This window comes from Trichechus manatus, unplaced genomic scaffold, assembly GCF_000243295.1.
Source record: "Trichechus manatus latirostris isolate Lorelei unplaced genomic scaffold, TriManLat1.0 scaffold00088, whole genome shotgun sequence".
Taxonomy (NCBI): Eukaryota; Metazoa; Chordata; class Mammalia; order Sirenia; family Trichechidae; genus Trichechus; species Trichechus manatus.
Genome location: NW_004444024.1, coordinates 2,985,112 through 3,002,927, shown reverse-complemented (window position 1 = coordinate 3,002,927; position 17,816 = coordinate 2,985,112). Strand labels below are relative to the sequence as shown.

At 54.7% G+C, this 17,816-nt stretch overlaps 1 protein-coding gene across 1 annotated transcript in view; it reads right to left on the bottom strand.

Annotated features, from left to right (window-relative positions):
* ARHGEF17 (Rho guanine nucleotide exchange factor 17) overlaps nt 1-17,816 on the bottom strand; it is a 60,435-nt gene that overhangs the window by 12,112 nt on the left and 30,507 nt on the right. The window contains exons 2-7 of the mRNA XM_004381946.1: nt 7,906-7,983; nt 3,356-3,535; nt 1,710-1,826; nt 1,402-1,494; nt 992-1,168; nt 109-159 (exon numbers count right to left, since the gene is read on the bottom strand). Coding sequence (XP_004382003.1) covers nt 109-159; nt 992-1,168; nt 1,402-1,494; nt 1,710-1,826; nt 3,356-3,535; nt 7,906-7,983 — 696 coding nt within the window. The remainder of the gene's footprint in view (nt 1-108; nt 160-991; nt 1,169-1,401; nt 1,495-1,709; nt 1,827-3,355; nt 3,536-7,905; nt 7,984-17,816) is intronic.

The window sequence follows — 17,816 nt, the reverse complement described above, 5'->3', positions numbered from 1 at the left end:
CCGAGACTCCTGTTGGGGTGGAAGAGGCAGGCAGACCCGTGGACAGCAGGTATGAGCAGAAGTGTGAACAAAGTAGGGCAGGTGGGCAGACAATGGGACAGTTCTTACCACTTCAATGACCATCTCCTGCCTCAGGAACCGCCGCAGAGGGGCCTGGAGCTGCAGGGCAGGAAGGACAAGGTGTCTTAGAGGCTAGTTATCAATCACCTCCACAGAACCCAGTGACCCCCTCAGCCTCGCCCCATGGTCTCAGGCCAGTGGAAGCGGCATCCTGTTCACCCTCAGAATACTGTGCTATCAGGCTGTGGGACACATGGTCAGAGACAGACATAGAAGAAACATGAATGTGGACAGACATGTGGATTCAGATGGTGGAGATGTGTGATGGTGGAGACACAGACATGGGTACAAACACACTGCAGATGCTGATGTGGACGTGGACACGGTCACGACTGCAGGTGTCCACAGATGCAGACATGAACATGGCCACAATCACAGGTGACCACAGATACGGACATGACACGGCCATGATCGCAGGTGACCACAGATATGGACATGACACGGCCATGATCGCTAGTGACCACAGATATGGACATGACACGGCCATGATCGCTAGTGACCACAGATAAGGACATGACACGGCCATGATTGCTAGTGACCACAGATATGGACATGACACGGCCATGATCGCAGGTGACCACAGATATGGACATGACACAGCCATGATCGCTAGTGACCACAGATATGGACATGACACGGCCATGATCACAGATGACCACAGATATGGACATGACACAGCCATGATCTCAGGCGACCACAGATATGGACATGACACGGCCATGATCGCTAGTGACCAAAGACATGGACATGACACGGCCATGACTGAGGGTGACTACAGATGTGGACGCGGACACAGCCATGATTGCAGGTGACCAGAGATGCAGATCCAGAAGACAAGTGGACAGAGGGGGCAGGGAGAGGTGGCACGCACATCCTCCATGCCCTCGATGTGAGCCTCGATCTCCTGCAGCACGCGGGCATGCCGCTCTGCCTCCTCGGCGCTTCGCACGCCCTTGTTGATGCGTTCAGCCACCTGCTTGATGTTCCGCTGTGCGTCCAGCAGGAGTGGGTAGTCTGGGTGGTCCTCAGGCGTGTGTTTCAGGAGGTCCTGGGGTGGGAATGGGGACCAGACCTGCCTGCTGAGCGGCCCCTGCCCAGCCCTGGGGCCCCAGACTGACTGCTACAGCAGGAGGGACTGTGGGCAGACACCAGAGAGGACTTCCTTTCCAACCTGACCCCTGAGGTCTCTGGTGCCAGGCTCAACCAAGCAGGCCTCAGGGCCTCCTGTATCCCCCCATGTCTCCAGGCCTTGCCCACCCATCCACCCAGCCCCATACCCACCTTCACCAGAAGCTCGTAGCGTGGGATCCGCTGCACAGGCTTGATCATGAGGTCAGACAGCGCCTGCTTCTCCTTGTTCTCCCGCATGTTTTGCTGAAACCCAAAGCAGGGTGGATATGCACCCGTGTGAGGGATGATATGCAGGGGTGTGTTCAAGGACAGGCACAAGAGGGCCCGTTTCAGCCTGGCCAAGGGCAGAGGCTGGCCCACTGGCTAGGGCTGTGGTGCCCAGGCTGGGAGTTCCTGGGGCCCCTAAAGCTAGCCCATGGGTGAGGGTGTCCCCATCTCCCCGCCCTACTCCACAGTACCTCCAGGAACTTGAGAAAGGCAGGCCTCGCCTCCTTAGCCACACGCAGAGCGTCCTTTGCATTGAGAAAGTTATCAATATAGGCGGAGTAGATGTTTACCAGGACATCCTTGGAGAACTGTGGGGGAGAAGGCAGGTTGGGGCCCCTCAAAATGTTTCTCACCCACCTCACCCTGTCCTGGGTCCTGGTTTCCACTCATTCATGAGCCAACATCGTCCCCCTCCCCTTACCTACAAAGAATACAGTCTCTAAGGAGTCTGGCATGTGCTCCTGTGTCTGTCTCTCTTAAGTGTGTACGTGTTGTATGTGTGACTGTGTGTGCGTGTGTGTATAATACATATATACATCTTACCTGTGTATATGTCTGTGTGTACATATGTGTGGCTGGACATGCCCTGTGAACTCAGACGTGGTTCTCTCACTTCCAACTGGGCATCTCCATCCCTTGGTCTCCAATCCCACCAAGTCCAGCCAGGCAGGTCTCCCTGCTTACTGTCCTCTGAGGTATACAGACTCATTCCAGCCACTGGGCCCTTGTTCATATAATTCCCTTCTCCCACTCAATCTCACCCAGCCCTCAGGGCTGAGCTCCAGTCAGTTCTGCCTCCTCCAGGAAGCACTCCCTGCCCTGACAAGGGCTCTGCCTGTATACACACCTGGCCTCCAGTCTCCCTCCCCGGTCCCCCAAGATAAATCTTTCCTCTCTTGGGAGGCAGATGCTCCCATCTGCCACAGGAAAGCCCCGCTCAGGGGAGGGCACACAGCTGGTGGCTAGTATCTGTTGGCCGGCTGATGACTGACTACTCGGTTAGAAGCCTTGGCTAGAGTCAGGACACCTGGGTTCCTGTCTCAGCTGTACCATAGATGGGCTAGGTGACCTGTGGTGGTGTTTCTGACCCCCTCCAGGCCTCAGAGTCCCTGTTTCTCTAAGGTGCCAACTGTCCCTGTTCTCCCCACCTCTGGACAGGGACAGGACAGAGGCTGGAGGAGCTCAGGAGGGAAGATAGATCTCACCAAACACCCCGGTCCTGGGACAGGGTAGCTTATGGTGGCCCCTCCTGGGGGCCCAGGGCTTCCACCTCAGTCCACAGTCAGCATCAAGGTCCGGGTTGGGGGCTGGGCTGGAGATGTCAGCACTCAGTCCAAGCTGGGGTCCCATCACCCCTGGGGCCAAGGTTCTGGTCACATCAATTTCCAGGTCAGCAGGCACATTCTAAGACCTTCTTAGGCTCAAGGCCCCACCCCACATTGTACCAAATACATGAAAAGACGCCTATATCCCACAAAAATAGCTGTTTTTTTCCTATAAAAGTTTTAGAAGGATTTTTATAATTTTGCTTTTGAAATGATTTGTTCAGGTCAAGAGAGGGGTTGGGGCCAGCAGCAGCATCCAACAGAGATCTGGGTCAGTGTTAGTGCCAGGAGTCAGGTCAGTGCTAGAATCTGGGGCTGGTCTAGGGTTGGGGCAGTGTCCACGTACAGGACAACCCAGGGGCTGGGGTCAGTGCCAATTCTGGTCAAGTTTTAGGGTGGGATCTGGGATCAGAGTCAGTGCCCAGTTGTGGGGTCTACGGCTACATCCAGCCCCTTCCGAGAGGGGCCCGAGCTCATGGTGGCTGGCAGCAGAGGGCGGCAAGGCAACTCACCGACTGGATGAGCAGGTCTCCCACCTTCTTCTGGGCGTGCCAGGTCTGCACACAGTGCCGTACCTGCTCCAGGAACTGCTCGTGGTGCTCCAGGAGCTCGGGGATCTGGTCGAAGATCTCGTCCACCAGTGACGGGTCACACAGCAAGTTCTCCGGCTGCTTCAGCGGCTGCATGTAGCCCTGTGGGGCCAGTGGGGTCAGTTCAGGTGCCCTCAGAGAGACGGCATGCCCAACCCACCTGTAGAGGCGTGACCAGACATGCCTGCCTGCAGGCAGCTGGGTGAGTGCACACGAAATTACCTGGCCTGCAGGGCTCAGTGCCCTGCCTCCTGGAACTCCTTCATTAGACGAGGCGCTCCAGGAGGGGAATGGGCAGACCTATCCCCATGCCCCTCACTGCTCACCCCATGGCCTGGCACAAGATAGAGTGGGGGGCTCAGGAAAGGTTTGTTGGATGAATGCATAAACAGAGCTTTGAGTGTGGAAAGCAAGAAGACGGGGCTCCCTGGGAGACCCACACTCACCAATTCATTCAGCAAATATTTATTTAGCATGTAATATGTGTCAGGCACTGTTCTAGGAACTGGGAGACGGTAGCAAACAAGAAAGACAAATATCCCTGCCCTGATAAGAGATTACAGGCTAGTCGGATGAAGCAGACAAATAGAACAAAGAAGTAAAAAATAAATCACATTTCATCAAGTTTAAGATACACCATTACTTTTATTTATCTTTAAGGAAAAAATGTGCTGCCAATTAAATTATCATACACTGTCAATTACGATGAATTCTAATTTCAAAGATGTTTAAAATGTGAAGAACACGAGTCTTAGAATAGACTACATGTGGTAGTCATATAGTAAGTTAAAAGGATAAATAGGAATGGGAAGCCATAAAGGAAGTCATTGGAGGATTTTAGTGACATTGTCTGAATGTTGTTTTAACAGCTGCGGATCTGCTGGTTACTCTGTGACTAAAATTCCTATTTTTCACTTCAAATCTGCATTCAATGTTGTTCCCTCAACAAAAACAGCCATGCTCTGTGGCTGATGCGCTTATAGAGAGGTCGCCCTCTACTGGCCTGAACGGTAACTACAGGCCACAGGGAGGCTTTCAAAAAAGCAAAAAAAAAAAAAAACCGTTGCCGTGGAGTTGATTCTGCCTCATAGGTATATACAATGGTGCAATAAAATTTATATTAATTTTTTTTTTTACAAATCTGGATTGTTTTCCAAAACAAACTTGAGAAAGTAAAGCTCAGCCGAATCCTCTCATCTGATGGTGGGGTTCTGAAAAGGCCAGGGGTATTGCACACTGAGGCAGGTACCACTATTATTATTTTTTAAATTATTTTATTTTTATTATTGTACTTTAGATGAAGGTTTACAGGACAAACTAGCTTCTCATTAAACAATTAGTACAGGTATTGTTTTATGACACTGGTTACCAACCCCATGACATGTCAGCACTCTCCCTTCTTGACCTTGGGTTCCCTGTTACCAGCTTTCCTGTCCCCTCCTGCCTTCTAGTCCTTGTTCCTGGGCTGGTGTGCCCCTTTAGTCTCATTTTGTTTTATGGGCCTGTTTAATCTTTGGCTGAAGGGTGAACCCCAGGAGTGACTTCATTACTGAGCTAAAAGGGTGTCTGGGGGCCATAGTCTTGGGGTTTCTCCAATCTCTGTCAGGCTAGTAAGTCTGGTGTTTTTTTGTGAGTTAGAATTTCATTCTACATTTTTCTCTAGCTCTGTCTGGGACCCTCCACTGTGATCCCTGTCAGAGCAGTCAGTGGTGGCAGCTGGGCACCATCTAGTTATACTGGACTGAGTCTGGTGGAGGCCTTGGTAGTTGTGGTCCATCAGTCTTTTGGACTAATCTTTCCCTTGTGTCTTTAGTTTTCTTCATTCTCCCTTGCTCCCAACGGGGTGAGACCAGTGGAGTATCTTAGATGGCTGCTCACAAGCTTTTAAGACCCCAGATACTACTCACCAAAGTAGAATGTAGAACATTTTCTTCATAAACAATGTTGTGCCAATTGAGCTAGATGTTCCCCAAGACCATTGTCCCCATAGTGAGGCAGGTACCATTATTATCCCTACTCTACAGATGAGGAAACTGAGGTACAGACTGGTTATGTAACTTGCTCTAGGTCACATGTAGCTGGTCAGCAGGTGGAGTCAAGTACGAACATTGGCAGTTTGACTCCAGAGCTGTGCTGCTGACCCTTGGCCTGACCTCAGTCCTTCTTCTAGCATTCCAGGGTTGCCTAGAGTGACAGTCCTTGGCTTCAGCTGACACCCTCCTGCCCAGCTCCAGCTCCCCCCATAGGACTCAGTCCTTGGTTCCTCAGCACGATCCTGCCTGTGCTCTTCCACCCACAGGTGCTCTGCTAGGCCTGGGAGATTCGAGCAGAAAAGACAGGTCCAGGCCCTGCCTGCCCCCAGTTCTCCCACTGCTCCCGCCTCCTGTCTGAATGAGGCATGAGCCGCATCATCACCTTTTAATCTTCACCCTGAGGGATGGGTATTATTAGCGACACTTTGCAGATGAAAACACCGAGGCTCAGAGAAGCGAGATGATGAGGCTAGTATCAGCCTGGGCTGTCTGATCCCAGTGCCTTCATCTTTCACCCAGGAGATGGCACTGGACTCCTCTCAGACTCCTGCATGTCTACTCCTGCCTGACGGCCGGGGTGGAGGGGTTCCTTAAAGACAGAATTCTGGCTGTGTCCCTCCTATGACTTCCAGTTGTGCTTACAGCAAAGCCTGGCTCCTTGCCCAGCAGCCCTGGGGCCCTGCACAGCCTGGTCCTGCTTCCGGTCCTGCCTAGCTCCTGCCTCGCTCACCCCTCCTCCTTCCCAGCAGCCATACTGGCCACCTCTCCATTCTCTGATTACTCCAGGCCCCCTCTAGACTCCAAGCCTGGAATGATCCCCTCCAGGCTCCCCCCTTCCTTAACTCCTACCTGCCATTCGGGTCTCAGCTAAACCTCCCCCAACCTCAGAGAAGCCTTCCCTGACCCCACACCTGGGCAGGCTCCCATCCTGTGTTCTCATCTCTCCGTGCACTTTGGCATTACCATTTGTCATCATACATGATTCACTGCCTGGTTACTGCTGGTCTCGGCCATAAACTAGGAGCTTCAGGAGGCAGGACCTTGTCACTCATGTCCACTGCTGTACCTCCCATGCAGAGCACACTGCCTGGTATACAAAGGTGCTCGATGTCGATTGGTGGAGTGAGTGAGTGAATGAAGGAATGAATGAGTCCTGTGTCTGTTCCTGAACTCCATGTTTCCTAGGGCTCTTCCACCCTTTGCCTCACTCTGCCCAGGAGGCCTGAGCAAGCTCACCTTCAACCACAGGCCTCCCAGGTCTCTCACTTCAGCCCAGACCCATACTCTCCATCCTGGGCTCCAGGCCCACATGTGCATCCAGGCTCCTGGGCCTCCCCAGACCCCACACATCTGAGCCTGAACTCACCAGCTTGCCCCAGAACCACTCCTTGCTTGTGCCCCACCTTACCCAGGTAGGAATCCTCCAGTGCCCAGGTCACCAGGCCCAGAGTCCAGGCATCATCCTGGGCTTCCCCACATCATCCCCCACATTTGGCCAGTTACCATGCTTGGCTGACCAGCTCATCTCCTTAATATCTGTCCCCAGCTCTCCCTCCCTGGAGCCTCTGCCCTGGTCCTGGCCTCTCCTACCTCGCCTGACCTCAGTGGTGGCTTCTACCTGCCTCAGCCTCTTTCTGTGATACCTACCCTCTCACCAATCAGACTTGGTAAAACATGAATCAGGCTACACATGTCTCCTGCTCAGAGCTTTTGCTGGCCCTCCAGGGCTCTCAGCAGAGTCTAAACCCTCCTCCTGGCATTCAAGGCCCCACAGTGTGGCCCCTGCTGGCTCCCCCAGCTTCACTGTGAGACCAACCCCTCATACTCTGTGCTGCCACATGGACCTCTGAACGTGCCAGGCCCTCTCCTTACTCAATATCGCACATGCTGTTCCTGCGGCTGAGAAGATAGGTTTCAGCACCTCCTCCAGGGAATCTTCCCTGACTCCATGTCTAGGAGGTGTCCCCTAGATGGTTTTAGAAAGCACAATATACTTAACTGTGTCCCCAACAGGACTGTGAGCTACCTACATCTGGAACAGGAACAGGGCCTGGCACACAGTAGGTGCTCAACATTTAATTCCATTCAACAAATATTTCCCCAATCAATGAATGAAATGGGGTGGGGGAGGTACACCAGATGGGGTCCACAGATCTAAGCTCAGGCCCAGGGCTATCAAGGGGAGGTGGAGGGGCTGTGGGGATAGGGAGCCTTGGGGGTGGCCTGGCCTGGTCCATTGAGGCTCCTCTCTGCTACCCTGGAGAGGGCTTCCTCCTCCCCTGGTGCAGGCACGCGGGTCTTCTCCATGGCGGAACAGTGTGCCCAGGTCACTCCCCTCTCCTCTCTAGCCCTGGCCCCCTGTCCATGAAATGGGTTTGTTCCCACCCTTCTGAAGCCCTTCTGAAGACCTCCTGGACCTGGGTTGGCCACAAGCCTCACCTGCATCAAGGTGCGCAGTGACTCCACGTATGACTGCTCCGTGTCCAGTAGGGTCATGGTCACATGCTTCCGCATGTCCTGGGGAGACAGGGGGCAGAGGGTGAGCAGCGTCTCATTCCACTGAGACCACACTACCCGAAGCCACATGGGGCCCAGAGGGCCCGTCCACACCCACTCCCTGGCCTTGAAGGCCTGTCCTCCTGCCACCCAGGGCTCCTGGCTGTTCTCCAATGCACCCTGGACCTCCACTGTGCCAGTTCTTAGCTCAAGTGGTCCCCCTGCTGGCAATGCCCTCCCCTTGCATCTCAAACGTCCCCCTCCACAGCGTTTGTCCTTCACCCTCCCACCCCCATCTCGATCACCACAGCTGTTGGCAGATCTGGAAATCTCTGTTTACTTCTTGACCCCCTTGCTGGGCTCCTGAAAAGGATTCTTAAAAAACAAAAACCAGTAACCTTTCACATTTGCAAAGGAGAATGACTCAAGACTATGCCCAACTCCAGCTGCCAGCTCTGGAGCCCGCACCTTCAGGCTCGGCATTTTGGGGACATGCCCCACCTGGTTAGGCTCCACACCATCCCTGGGAATAGAAACTGTCACCCTCATTACAGATGAAGACACTGTGGTCCATAAAGGTGAAGTAGGTACTGAAGGTCACATAGTCAGGTGTGTGGTGTCAGGGCCCAGTCACCCTCAGACAAAGATGGGTCCCAATTCTTTCGTTAAAAAAGATTAACTGTGCCCTACTATGTGCCAAGCTCTGTTCTAAGCATTATATACCCACTATTTAATCCTCCCAACTGCCCTGTGAGGTAGGTGTTATTATTCTCCCCTTCTTAAGAATGGAGAAAAGGAGGCACGGAAAAGCAAAGTAACTTAACCCAAGTCATCAGAGCCAGGGCAGAGATCCAGGCACTGCTGCCTCTGTCCTGAGAAACAAGAGCCTGGCCACCACAGTGATAGTCAGAGGGGAACACATCCACGGCAGGGTGGGGGCACAGGGGCCTGCACACATACACTTCGGGTCCCAGGAGGAGGCAGAGCCCGGGAGTGGAGGCCCATGAGGGTACCAGAGTAACCTTGCTGGAGGAGGTTGGCTAAGGGCTGGGCCTCCACGGCAGGAGCTGGTGTGTGTGTTTGCGTGGTGGGGTGTCTGACGATCTGAATTACAGAGTACCCAAGGGGTTGTCCAGCCTCTGCACCAAAACCCTTGGGGATAGGAAGCTCATCCCTGTCAGGGAGACCCCTGCCATATGGGAAGGCTTTGCAGGGAGCCAGCCTAGGGATGCCCTCTCTGTGTTCAACCCCCTGGAACTGAGCTTACCTACTGCCCTTCCCCACCAGCCCCACTGTCTCTGGCCCACTCCTCTTCCAGGAAGCCTTTCCAAATGGCACTAGCCCCAACAGCCTCCCTTTCTTGGCAGGGGATCCACTTCCAAGTCTCCTCACTGACCTCTCTAAGACTCGGGAGTGACCTTGTACAAAGCCCTTAACACCTCTGAGCCCCAGATCTCTGGGGTTTACTCTCTTCTCTCCACCCTTGTTCCAGGACTCAACCTGGCCCAAGCATCTCTTGTCCTGACCCTGTCACAGGCTCCAGTTATCAAGGCCCGCAGATCCAAGTGGACCTCCTTGCATGCGCCAGTGCAAAAATGGGTGTCCATGTTTGTGTCATCCCTCCAGTCCCCACCCTGGGTGCCCTTCAGGGTAGAGACTCAACTACTGGGGCTGTACTGGTCACTGCTGTGCCCTGTGTCAGTGCCTGCCTGACCCAGCCACCTCTCACCCCTCTGTCTGTGGTATGCCCACCTCAGGTCCCCCTTTCTCTAACCTGGGAACTCAGACGTCAACCCTGTCCCTCAAACCTGTCCTATAATGAGGCACACTCAGGAAAGTGGGTTCCTATGCTAGGAACTCAGGGGTGGCGGTGTCAATGATGCCCCCTTGGGGGAGGGGAGAGGAGGCTGGCTCACCCCAGCTGGTGCTCTTCTGATGGGGTAAGAAGGCACCAGGCTCTGCCTCAGAGCCTTTAGCTAAACCAGACTATCTCTCCTCAGTGCTTCTGGGGCCTTTAAAAATCATGGCAACTTCTGGTAGGAGGTAGCATAAGCTGAACCCAACCTAGGATGGAGAGCTTAGAAGAGCATCAAGGGCCAGAAGGGCTTCCCAAGGAAAGGCCCAGCCGCTCAGTCCTCCCCACCACCCCGTCTCCAGGAGACACCGCAGTACTTCACAGACATGGCCTCATTTCACCCAAACACTCACAGCTCTACTACACAGGTGGTATCATCTCCTCTTCACAGATGAGGAAATCAAGAGTCATAAAAGTGACACAACCTGACCAAGGTCACAGCCAGTAACCAGCAGAGCTTGGACCAGAGTCTCTTCAACCACCTCATGCTGCGTCTTGGGGCCCCAGCACCCGGAGTTCTTGTCCAGCACAACAGGGTAGCTTTGGGCCACAGGGTCCTTGGCACTGCCCTTATTGGGTGTGTCACCTGGGGTTGTCACATAACCACCCTAGGTTTCCACATCCTCCTCTGGGAAATGGAGGTAGTACCTCCCTCCCAGCACTGTGAAAGCTAGGAGATGGGAAGCAGAGCAGCTCTCTCTACAGTGGGTCCTCAATGCCCATTCTTATTGTACGTCAGCAAAGCTATTTGTCTGCATCAGTCCCTGAGAGTAGGACTGGGCCAGACTCAGCCCTGGGCTATACAGTCACCCTCCTCCACCTACACTCTCTGCCCCTGCCAGACCCAGCTGGGCACATTGAGAGTCATAGTCAGGGAAGCTTTCTGAGGGAGGCAGGGCTGGTGCTGGGCCTGGTGACCAGGGGGTCTGGGGTAACGTGGGGAGGCTGACGCTGCAATGCCTGCCTTTCCCAACCTCCTCCCCTGCTTAAAAGCACAGTGGGCTGTCACTCAGCTGTCAGGGGAAGGCATGGAAAACGGGGTCAGCTCCCTGTTACTGCATTGAGCACCCTCCTACATGTGCCCAGACATGGGTGTAAGTGTATGTAGGGGTGGGGAGACAGGGCCCTGGAAGCAGGAGACAGAAAACACAGCTGTCCACTAGGTCAGCAGGCCCACCTGTTCCAGACGGGAACCCTGAACGCCCAGCTGTACCCAGGTCTGCCCCCCTGAGCCCCTCACCCCTTAACAGCCCCATCTCAGACCCTCACTACACAGGGCACCGAGGTGTGGGGAAACAGGGGCTGAGGGGTACAGCAGAGGGACAGAGCCCTAGTCTGACTGGGGCATCACAGCCCAGAGACTGAGACCACGAGAGACGCACAACATGAAGAGAAACACATACACACAGAGACGAGCTGTACAGGCTGAGACACCCAACTGAGAACCAGGCCCTTGAGCCCAGAGGCTTGAGGCAGCGAAGAGACACATATCACAGCAGAGGGAGGAAGACAGAACCAAAACCCCCACTGGAGCCTGGGAGAGCTGAGCAAGCAAGAGTCCAGGCCCAGAGAGACACACAAAGGCAGGGTAACAGCCCCTAGAAGCCTCCCCCTCCCCCACAGGGGAACACACACTGAGCCGGGAATGGGGACACCACCGTTCCCAAGGCAGCACACCTCCATGGCCCGGCAGGTCTGGCAGCAGGGAGACGATGACAAGCAGGGGGAGCAAATTCGAATACACCCAGCACACAGACACACCTGAGGGCTGCCTCACGCCTGAAAGGGAGGCTTGGAAAAAGCTCTCTTGCCTGAGCCTGTGGACCCAGGATCCCCCTGGGGGCGGCCTCTCTCCCACCCTGCCCCATATGATCAGCTGAGTGCCACCAGACCTTGACAAGGCTGGGTCTCAGGGAGCAAGCCCCCTACCCCAGCTGGGTTTGCCAGCCCTTATGCCATCCTGAGCTTGCATGCTGGTGGCGCCAACCCTGAGAACCCTACCAGCCGCCTGCCAGCCACATCACCCCCTGCCAGGGCTCCTTACAACTCCCTCAATCTCCCTTCCCCCCATCATGGGTCACAGTGCTCCCAGCCCCGTGGCCAGCAGATTGGTGTGCCTGATCCAAGTTCCGGGCCTCAGGCCTCAGCATCTCCTCATGCCTCCTCCAATCCGGGGCGGGCTGAGTTCTAGCCTTTGTCCCAGGTCCCTGACTGCCCCTCCCCCTCCCTGTACCTGGGCCTCCCCAGGCTCCTCTGCATCAGCGCCGCTGCTCCGGGCGGGCTCCCCGGAGGCAGCGGCCGGGCCCAGATCACGCATTTCTTCCAGTGCGATGGTGAACTGGGCCAGGGTCTTCACCATCTGCAACATGCAGCCGGCCCGCCGCCGGGGGCGGGAGCGCCCGGACGGCGACGGGACGCGGGTCGGCGCAGGGTCCGCGGGCGCCCTCCCACTCTCGCTCCCTTCCCGGGGTTCGGCCCGGCGGCGGCGGCGGCAGTGGCGGCGGCGGTCGCAGTGACGGTCCCAGCGTCGATCTGAGCGCGGCGGCGGGCTGGCGGCGACGCTGTTGCCTCCTCCGCGCAGCTAGTGTACCCGGTGAGCCCGGCGCGCGCGCGGCGCCGCTGGGGTGGGGGTGGGGGGGCACCCTCGGCCCCCCCACCCCGCGCGGCCTCATCTCTCCCAACACGCCCAGAGTGGCCCGACGTCGCAACCACCTTTCCCCCTATACAGCGGTGTCCGCTTGAGGACCTATCCCCCTATGAGAACACAAGTTGGGGCACACCCGTGGACAAAGGCGAGTACACGCGGCGAAACGTAGTTTCTGTACACATCTGTACCCAACGCAGGCACACACTGAACCCGGGTCCCCACCGGGGGGGGGGGGCAGGCACACACGGGGTACACACATACCTACACACGTATATGGCACTCCGGCCTTGATCCGTATATACACTGACACAGACTCAAGTGCACACATACCAGCATAGTCCCATACACACCCAAACCCTGACATACATGGAGCTGACCAGTGCTGCACACAGTGACACATTCTTCTGCAATCCTGAGCACTGCTGTATTCAACACACTATGACCACATTGGCAGAAACCGACACACATGTCCAGGCACACATACACATCTCTGGAAAGAGCCTGGGTGGCACACAGGAGCAGAAAGGTTGGGGGGTGTCTGGCTGCTATCAGAAAGGTTGGCAGTTTGAACCCACCCAGAGGCTCTTCGGGAGAAAGACCTAGAAATTACAGCCAAGAAAACCCTATGAGGCAGTTCTACTCTGTCATACGGGGTCACTATGAGTCAGAACGGACCTAAAGGCACCCAACAAGAACAACACACATCTCTGGAGACTCGACCCTGTCCTCCCCGTTAGGGGAGGAATACTTGGGTGGGGCATGAAAAGGCCCCCCGAGTGATCTCTACACCCCTCCACCCCCCAGCTTGGCTTGTGTCTTGTATCTGAAACAGTCCCACAGGGTTCCTGGTAGGGGCTGGGGAGGGCCAGGCACTTATGCTCCCCTCCCCGCACCAGACTGTGGTCTAGGATGTCTCCAAGCAGGATCCTCTGGGCCTGCTTCCCCAAATCCCAGCGATGCCAGAACCTATCCCAGACCCACTTAATCAGGACTTGGGTGGAGGGTAATCTTCATTTTGCACCAACTCCCACCCCCACCTAAGGTGCCTGATGCACCCTGCAGCTGACTGGGTGCCCCTCTGCTCTGCCTCAGCCCTGGCTGACTTCATCATCACGCCCCCAACCGACCCCCTCCCCAAACCTGCGCTCCCAGGGAACTTTGCAGTGAAGACATCCCGACCCCATCGCCCAGCCCAGTCCCATCTGTCCATCTCCCCCTCCCCCTCACTCAATATGTTCCAGCCATATCTGCCTTCACTTCCAGAAAATAGACCATGCTCTCTCCCACCTCAGGGCCTTGGCCTATGCTTTTCCCTTTCCTAGGAATGCCCTTTCCTTTCCTTTTAGACCAGTCTCAGCTCAAAAGTCACCTCCTCCGGGGAGCCCTCCCTGATCCCCAGATTAAGTCAGGTACACTTGCTCTGTGCTTTCAAAGATTGTCAGTTGTCCTTAACAGTTTGTAATTATACATTTGGGCAATTATTAGGTCGATGCCCATCTCCTCCCAGGAGACTGCAGGGCTGGGTCCATGTCCCTTTTGTAAGCCACAGCACTCTGCACACAGTAGGAGCTGGCTAATAAACAGGTTCCCAGATTAACTCCTCCTCCTCCCTTCTTTCACCCCACATACCCAGCAGGTACCTAGTGAGAGGTAAACCAGCCCATGCAGTTCCCTGCTCGCCTTCCCTGACATCCCTGTGGCCGAGGATCAAACCCTGCAGTCCCATCCTGCTCTGCCCCACTTTCCCCAACCCCGCTCAGCCCTCAAGCAGGTGGGTCCACACCCCCAACCTGGCCAAGGGCATGTGATTCCCTATCCTCTCCTGAGAGGGCAGACCATGGGCCCTGGCAACACTGGCCTCCTCAGAGTCCAAAACACCCAACGTGAAAATTTTAACTTCCCAGCAGATAGTTCCAAACAGCTGACAATAAACAGGCACTAAAACTCCAAGAGAGCAGCAAGATGAAAACCAGTGTGACCCCACATGGCAGCTGATCCCAGAACAGTGACCGCAACACAGACAGGAGGTGGGGACGCTCCCAGGGGCTACACTGGGGAGTCAGAGCCTGGTACATGACAGGTGTCCGGTAAGTCTGTGTTGCATAAACGAAAGAACCATCAATTAACCAGTCGGCTTCCCCTGGGCCCCACGAGGGACCTGGCCCAGAGTAGAGGTTCAGTTAGTTTGTTGAATGAAACGATGAAGGCATGAGCGTGCTCTGCACAAACCCCTTTTCTGGTCCCTTTACAGCAGTGGTTCTCAAAATGTGGTCCCTAGATGTCAGCATCTCCTGGAATGTCTTAGAAATGCACATTCTCAGAACCCCCCTCCAAGCCCCACCTCCCCATACTGAATCTTAAACTCTGGGGTGGGACAGAGCAACCTGTGCTGTAACAAACCTTCCAGGTGATTTTGAAGAATCAGAGCCTTCGAGGCCTAGAGCCTACCTGGCCACCTCATCCCGTTCTGGGGCAGCGGGTCCTTGTCAAGCCCCTTCTGACCCTGGGAGGCAGAAGCGAAGGTCCTCCAGGTGAGCCTCAAGGCCTTTTCCCTCTTCTGTCCCCAGTTTGGACCAAGAAATACACCTGCCTCTTACCCTCCCAACCAGAAGGATTGTGGGCTTTCCTGGGGCATGGTCTGCTCCTCCTCTTCCTGTTCTCAGGGTTGGGCATGTGGCGGCAGAGTTTAGAACAGCCAGACCAGTTGACTGAGCGATGGTTTGAGCAGGGAGGATGGGCACGCACCGTGGTCCAGTCCAGATAGCCAGTCCCACAGAGAACCCCACACTAGCACCTGGCCCGTCGCTTGATTCACTGTGGATAAACCACATTTGGCTTTCTGTCAGAATACCTCTTCCCCCATTTGACTCTCTCTCATGCTGTATGACCTTGGCCTTCATTTCCCCTGAGTGGTGGGGAGGTGGTGCATAGCCCAGGCTAATTAGTGAGGTGCATCCATCACTTCATTACCTCAGTGGAACTAGGCCCTGCAGAAATCAATCTACCCAGGCTGGCCTCCAGAAGCTCCCAGACAATGCATGGGCTCCTCTTATGGGGCTCAATGGAGGTGGTTATCTCTGCCTGGACAGGGGGGCAGTCAGGGAGGGCCTCCTAGAGGAGACAGGTTTGAACATGGTCCTGAGGTCAAGAGATCCTGAGACATGTGGGTGCCTGGAAATCAGAGTTCACCCAAAGGCCCTGCCAGGAAAAGGGGCGGGACCTGGAGCCAAAGGCACTGCTGCTGCTTCATTAAGGATGGCTAATTAGATCCGAGCCTGTTGCTACGGCAACAAGGGGCAGCCTCTGTCATCTGGGGGCTGGTGGGGGCGAGGAAATGAAAGGAAGCTGAGAGAAGGAACAAGAGCACATAGCTGCTGAATCAGGGTCTTCAGGGATCATCCCCACAACAGCACATAAGCATCAGAGCCCCCCCGGGCGAAGGCAGCTGGGGGTGGGGGGATGCTGGGGGCACCATGTATGCCAGGGGCACATCTGTACAGATCTGGTTCTATTGGTTCTCTGAGCTCCCACTGCAGGCATTGATTTCTTTTTCCCTTTTGGGTATCTGCAGTTGTTTGGAGTGGGTTTGGCTCAGAATAGTTGTTGGATATGTACAGGGTGGCTGGTAAAGTGCTGCTGAACCCTCCTCTCCATACCCCATACCCTACCACAACACATATCCCCCTCCCTCTCTACCCCCGGCGCCTCCCCCTCTCCCTGGCCAGGAGAAGTGGGGAGGGGGAGCGGAAAAGGAGCTCTGCCCCAGAAGGCCACCACCCCACACTAGGAAAGGCAGGCTAGGCACCCACAGCTCTGTGGGACCACTCTTCTGCCAGTCTTGGGGAACATCTAACCCTCCCTACCTAGGCCCATTCTGCTGACAACTGCCTCATCTCTGAGGGAAGCACAATGCCCTGCTTGCCTGCCTCTGGACACGCTGCCTACTATGTGCCCCGCCAAGACCACCTGCATCTGGACACTGCCTATTTGGGGGCTAACTGGTCCTGCAGCTGATGCTGGACCAACTGGAGGATCAGGGTTGAGAAGGGTTGAACATATGGATGGATGATGAGCAATGGCTAAGTAAATGAAGAGAGAGATGAAAGAATGGAATGATGATGGATGAATACATGATAAATGTATAAACAGAAAGATAAATGAATGACAGATGAACATATAAATGGATCCACAGATACACGATTCGATAGATTAGTGAATTGGATTTTTATTTTATTCATTTGTTGATTAGTTCAACAAATATTTATTGAGTCCCTACTAGATGTCAAGCACTGTGGTGGGGGTTTACAGGGAAGAAAAGAGGTTTCTACCCTCCTGGGCACCTCAGTCTATGTAAGCTTCCTTCCATATAGAAATTGAAGAAAAGACAGGTGCAATGCAGGCTGTGAAGAAATGCAGCTTCTGGAGCAGCAGATCTCATCAGGCTCCTGTAGGGTTGGTAGGGGGTCTCCAGCCTTTCACATCTGCACAGCTGTATATAAATATTTGCCAAGAGAGTGTCTGGGCCCCAGAACTCCCAAACTGGAGCGCTGGTAATGCTATAATCTCAGACTCCTCATCATCACTAATGCTTTTTGAGTACTTTTCATGTGCCAGGCACCCTACCAATTGCTTCGCAAGCCCTGGCTACTTTAATTTCCACAGTAGCCTTATACCAAGCACTCTAATATTGTTACTCCCTTATTTTACAAACAAGAAAACTGAGGTTCAGAGAGTTACCTACCTGGTAAGGGGTAGAACCCAGCTGGCTGCCTCCACAGCCCGTGTCCACATCTCCCCTGGGGTGGGGGGAGATCCTGTCTCCACCTCCCTTGGCCTCATGCAGTCAGCTCAGCTTCCCCTTGCCTCCCTGGCGTACTGGTTGCCTGAGTTGCTTTTCTCCAGCTTTACTTGTACTGGGACAGTGATTGGAACAAGTTCTCCTGACCCAGAAGTTTTTGGTGGAAAACAAAATGCCATCCACACGCTATGCTGGGATCAAGGAGGATCTTCCTGGGGAACTGCACAAACCCTGGCATTAGGCCCAGATGGCCTGTCTGGTGCTCCTGACCTCACTGATGTCCATGAGCATGGAGTCAGTACTAGATGTTCCCAACCTAATGGGCTCTCCATTTCACTGATGGCTACTACCCTCCTCGGGTGCGTCAATAAGATGAAAGTTCCGAAAGAGGAGCTTTTGGTATAGAGACTAAGAGGACAGACTGGAGCCAGACAGCTTGGGCTCAAATCTGGGCTCAGCCACTTACTGGTGGTAAGACCTTGGGCAAGCCACCTCACCTCTTGGGGCCTCAGTGTCTCTATCTGTTCCTGTCTGAGTTCCTTTGTGTCATCTTT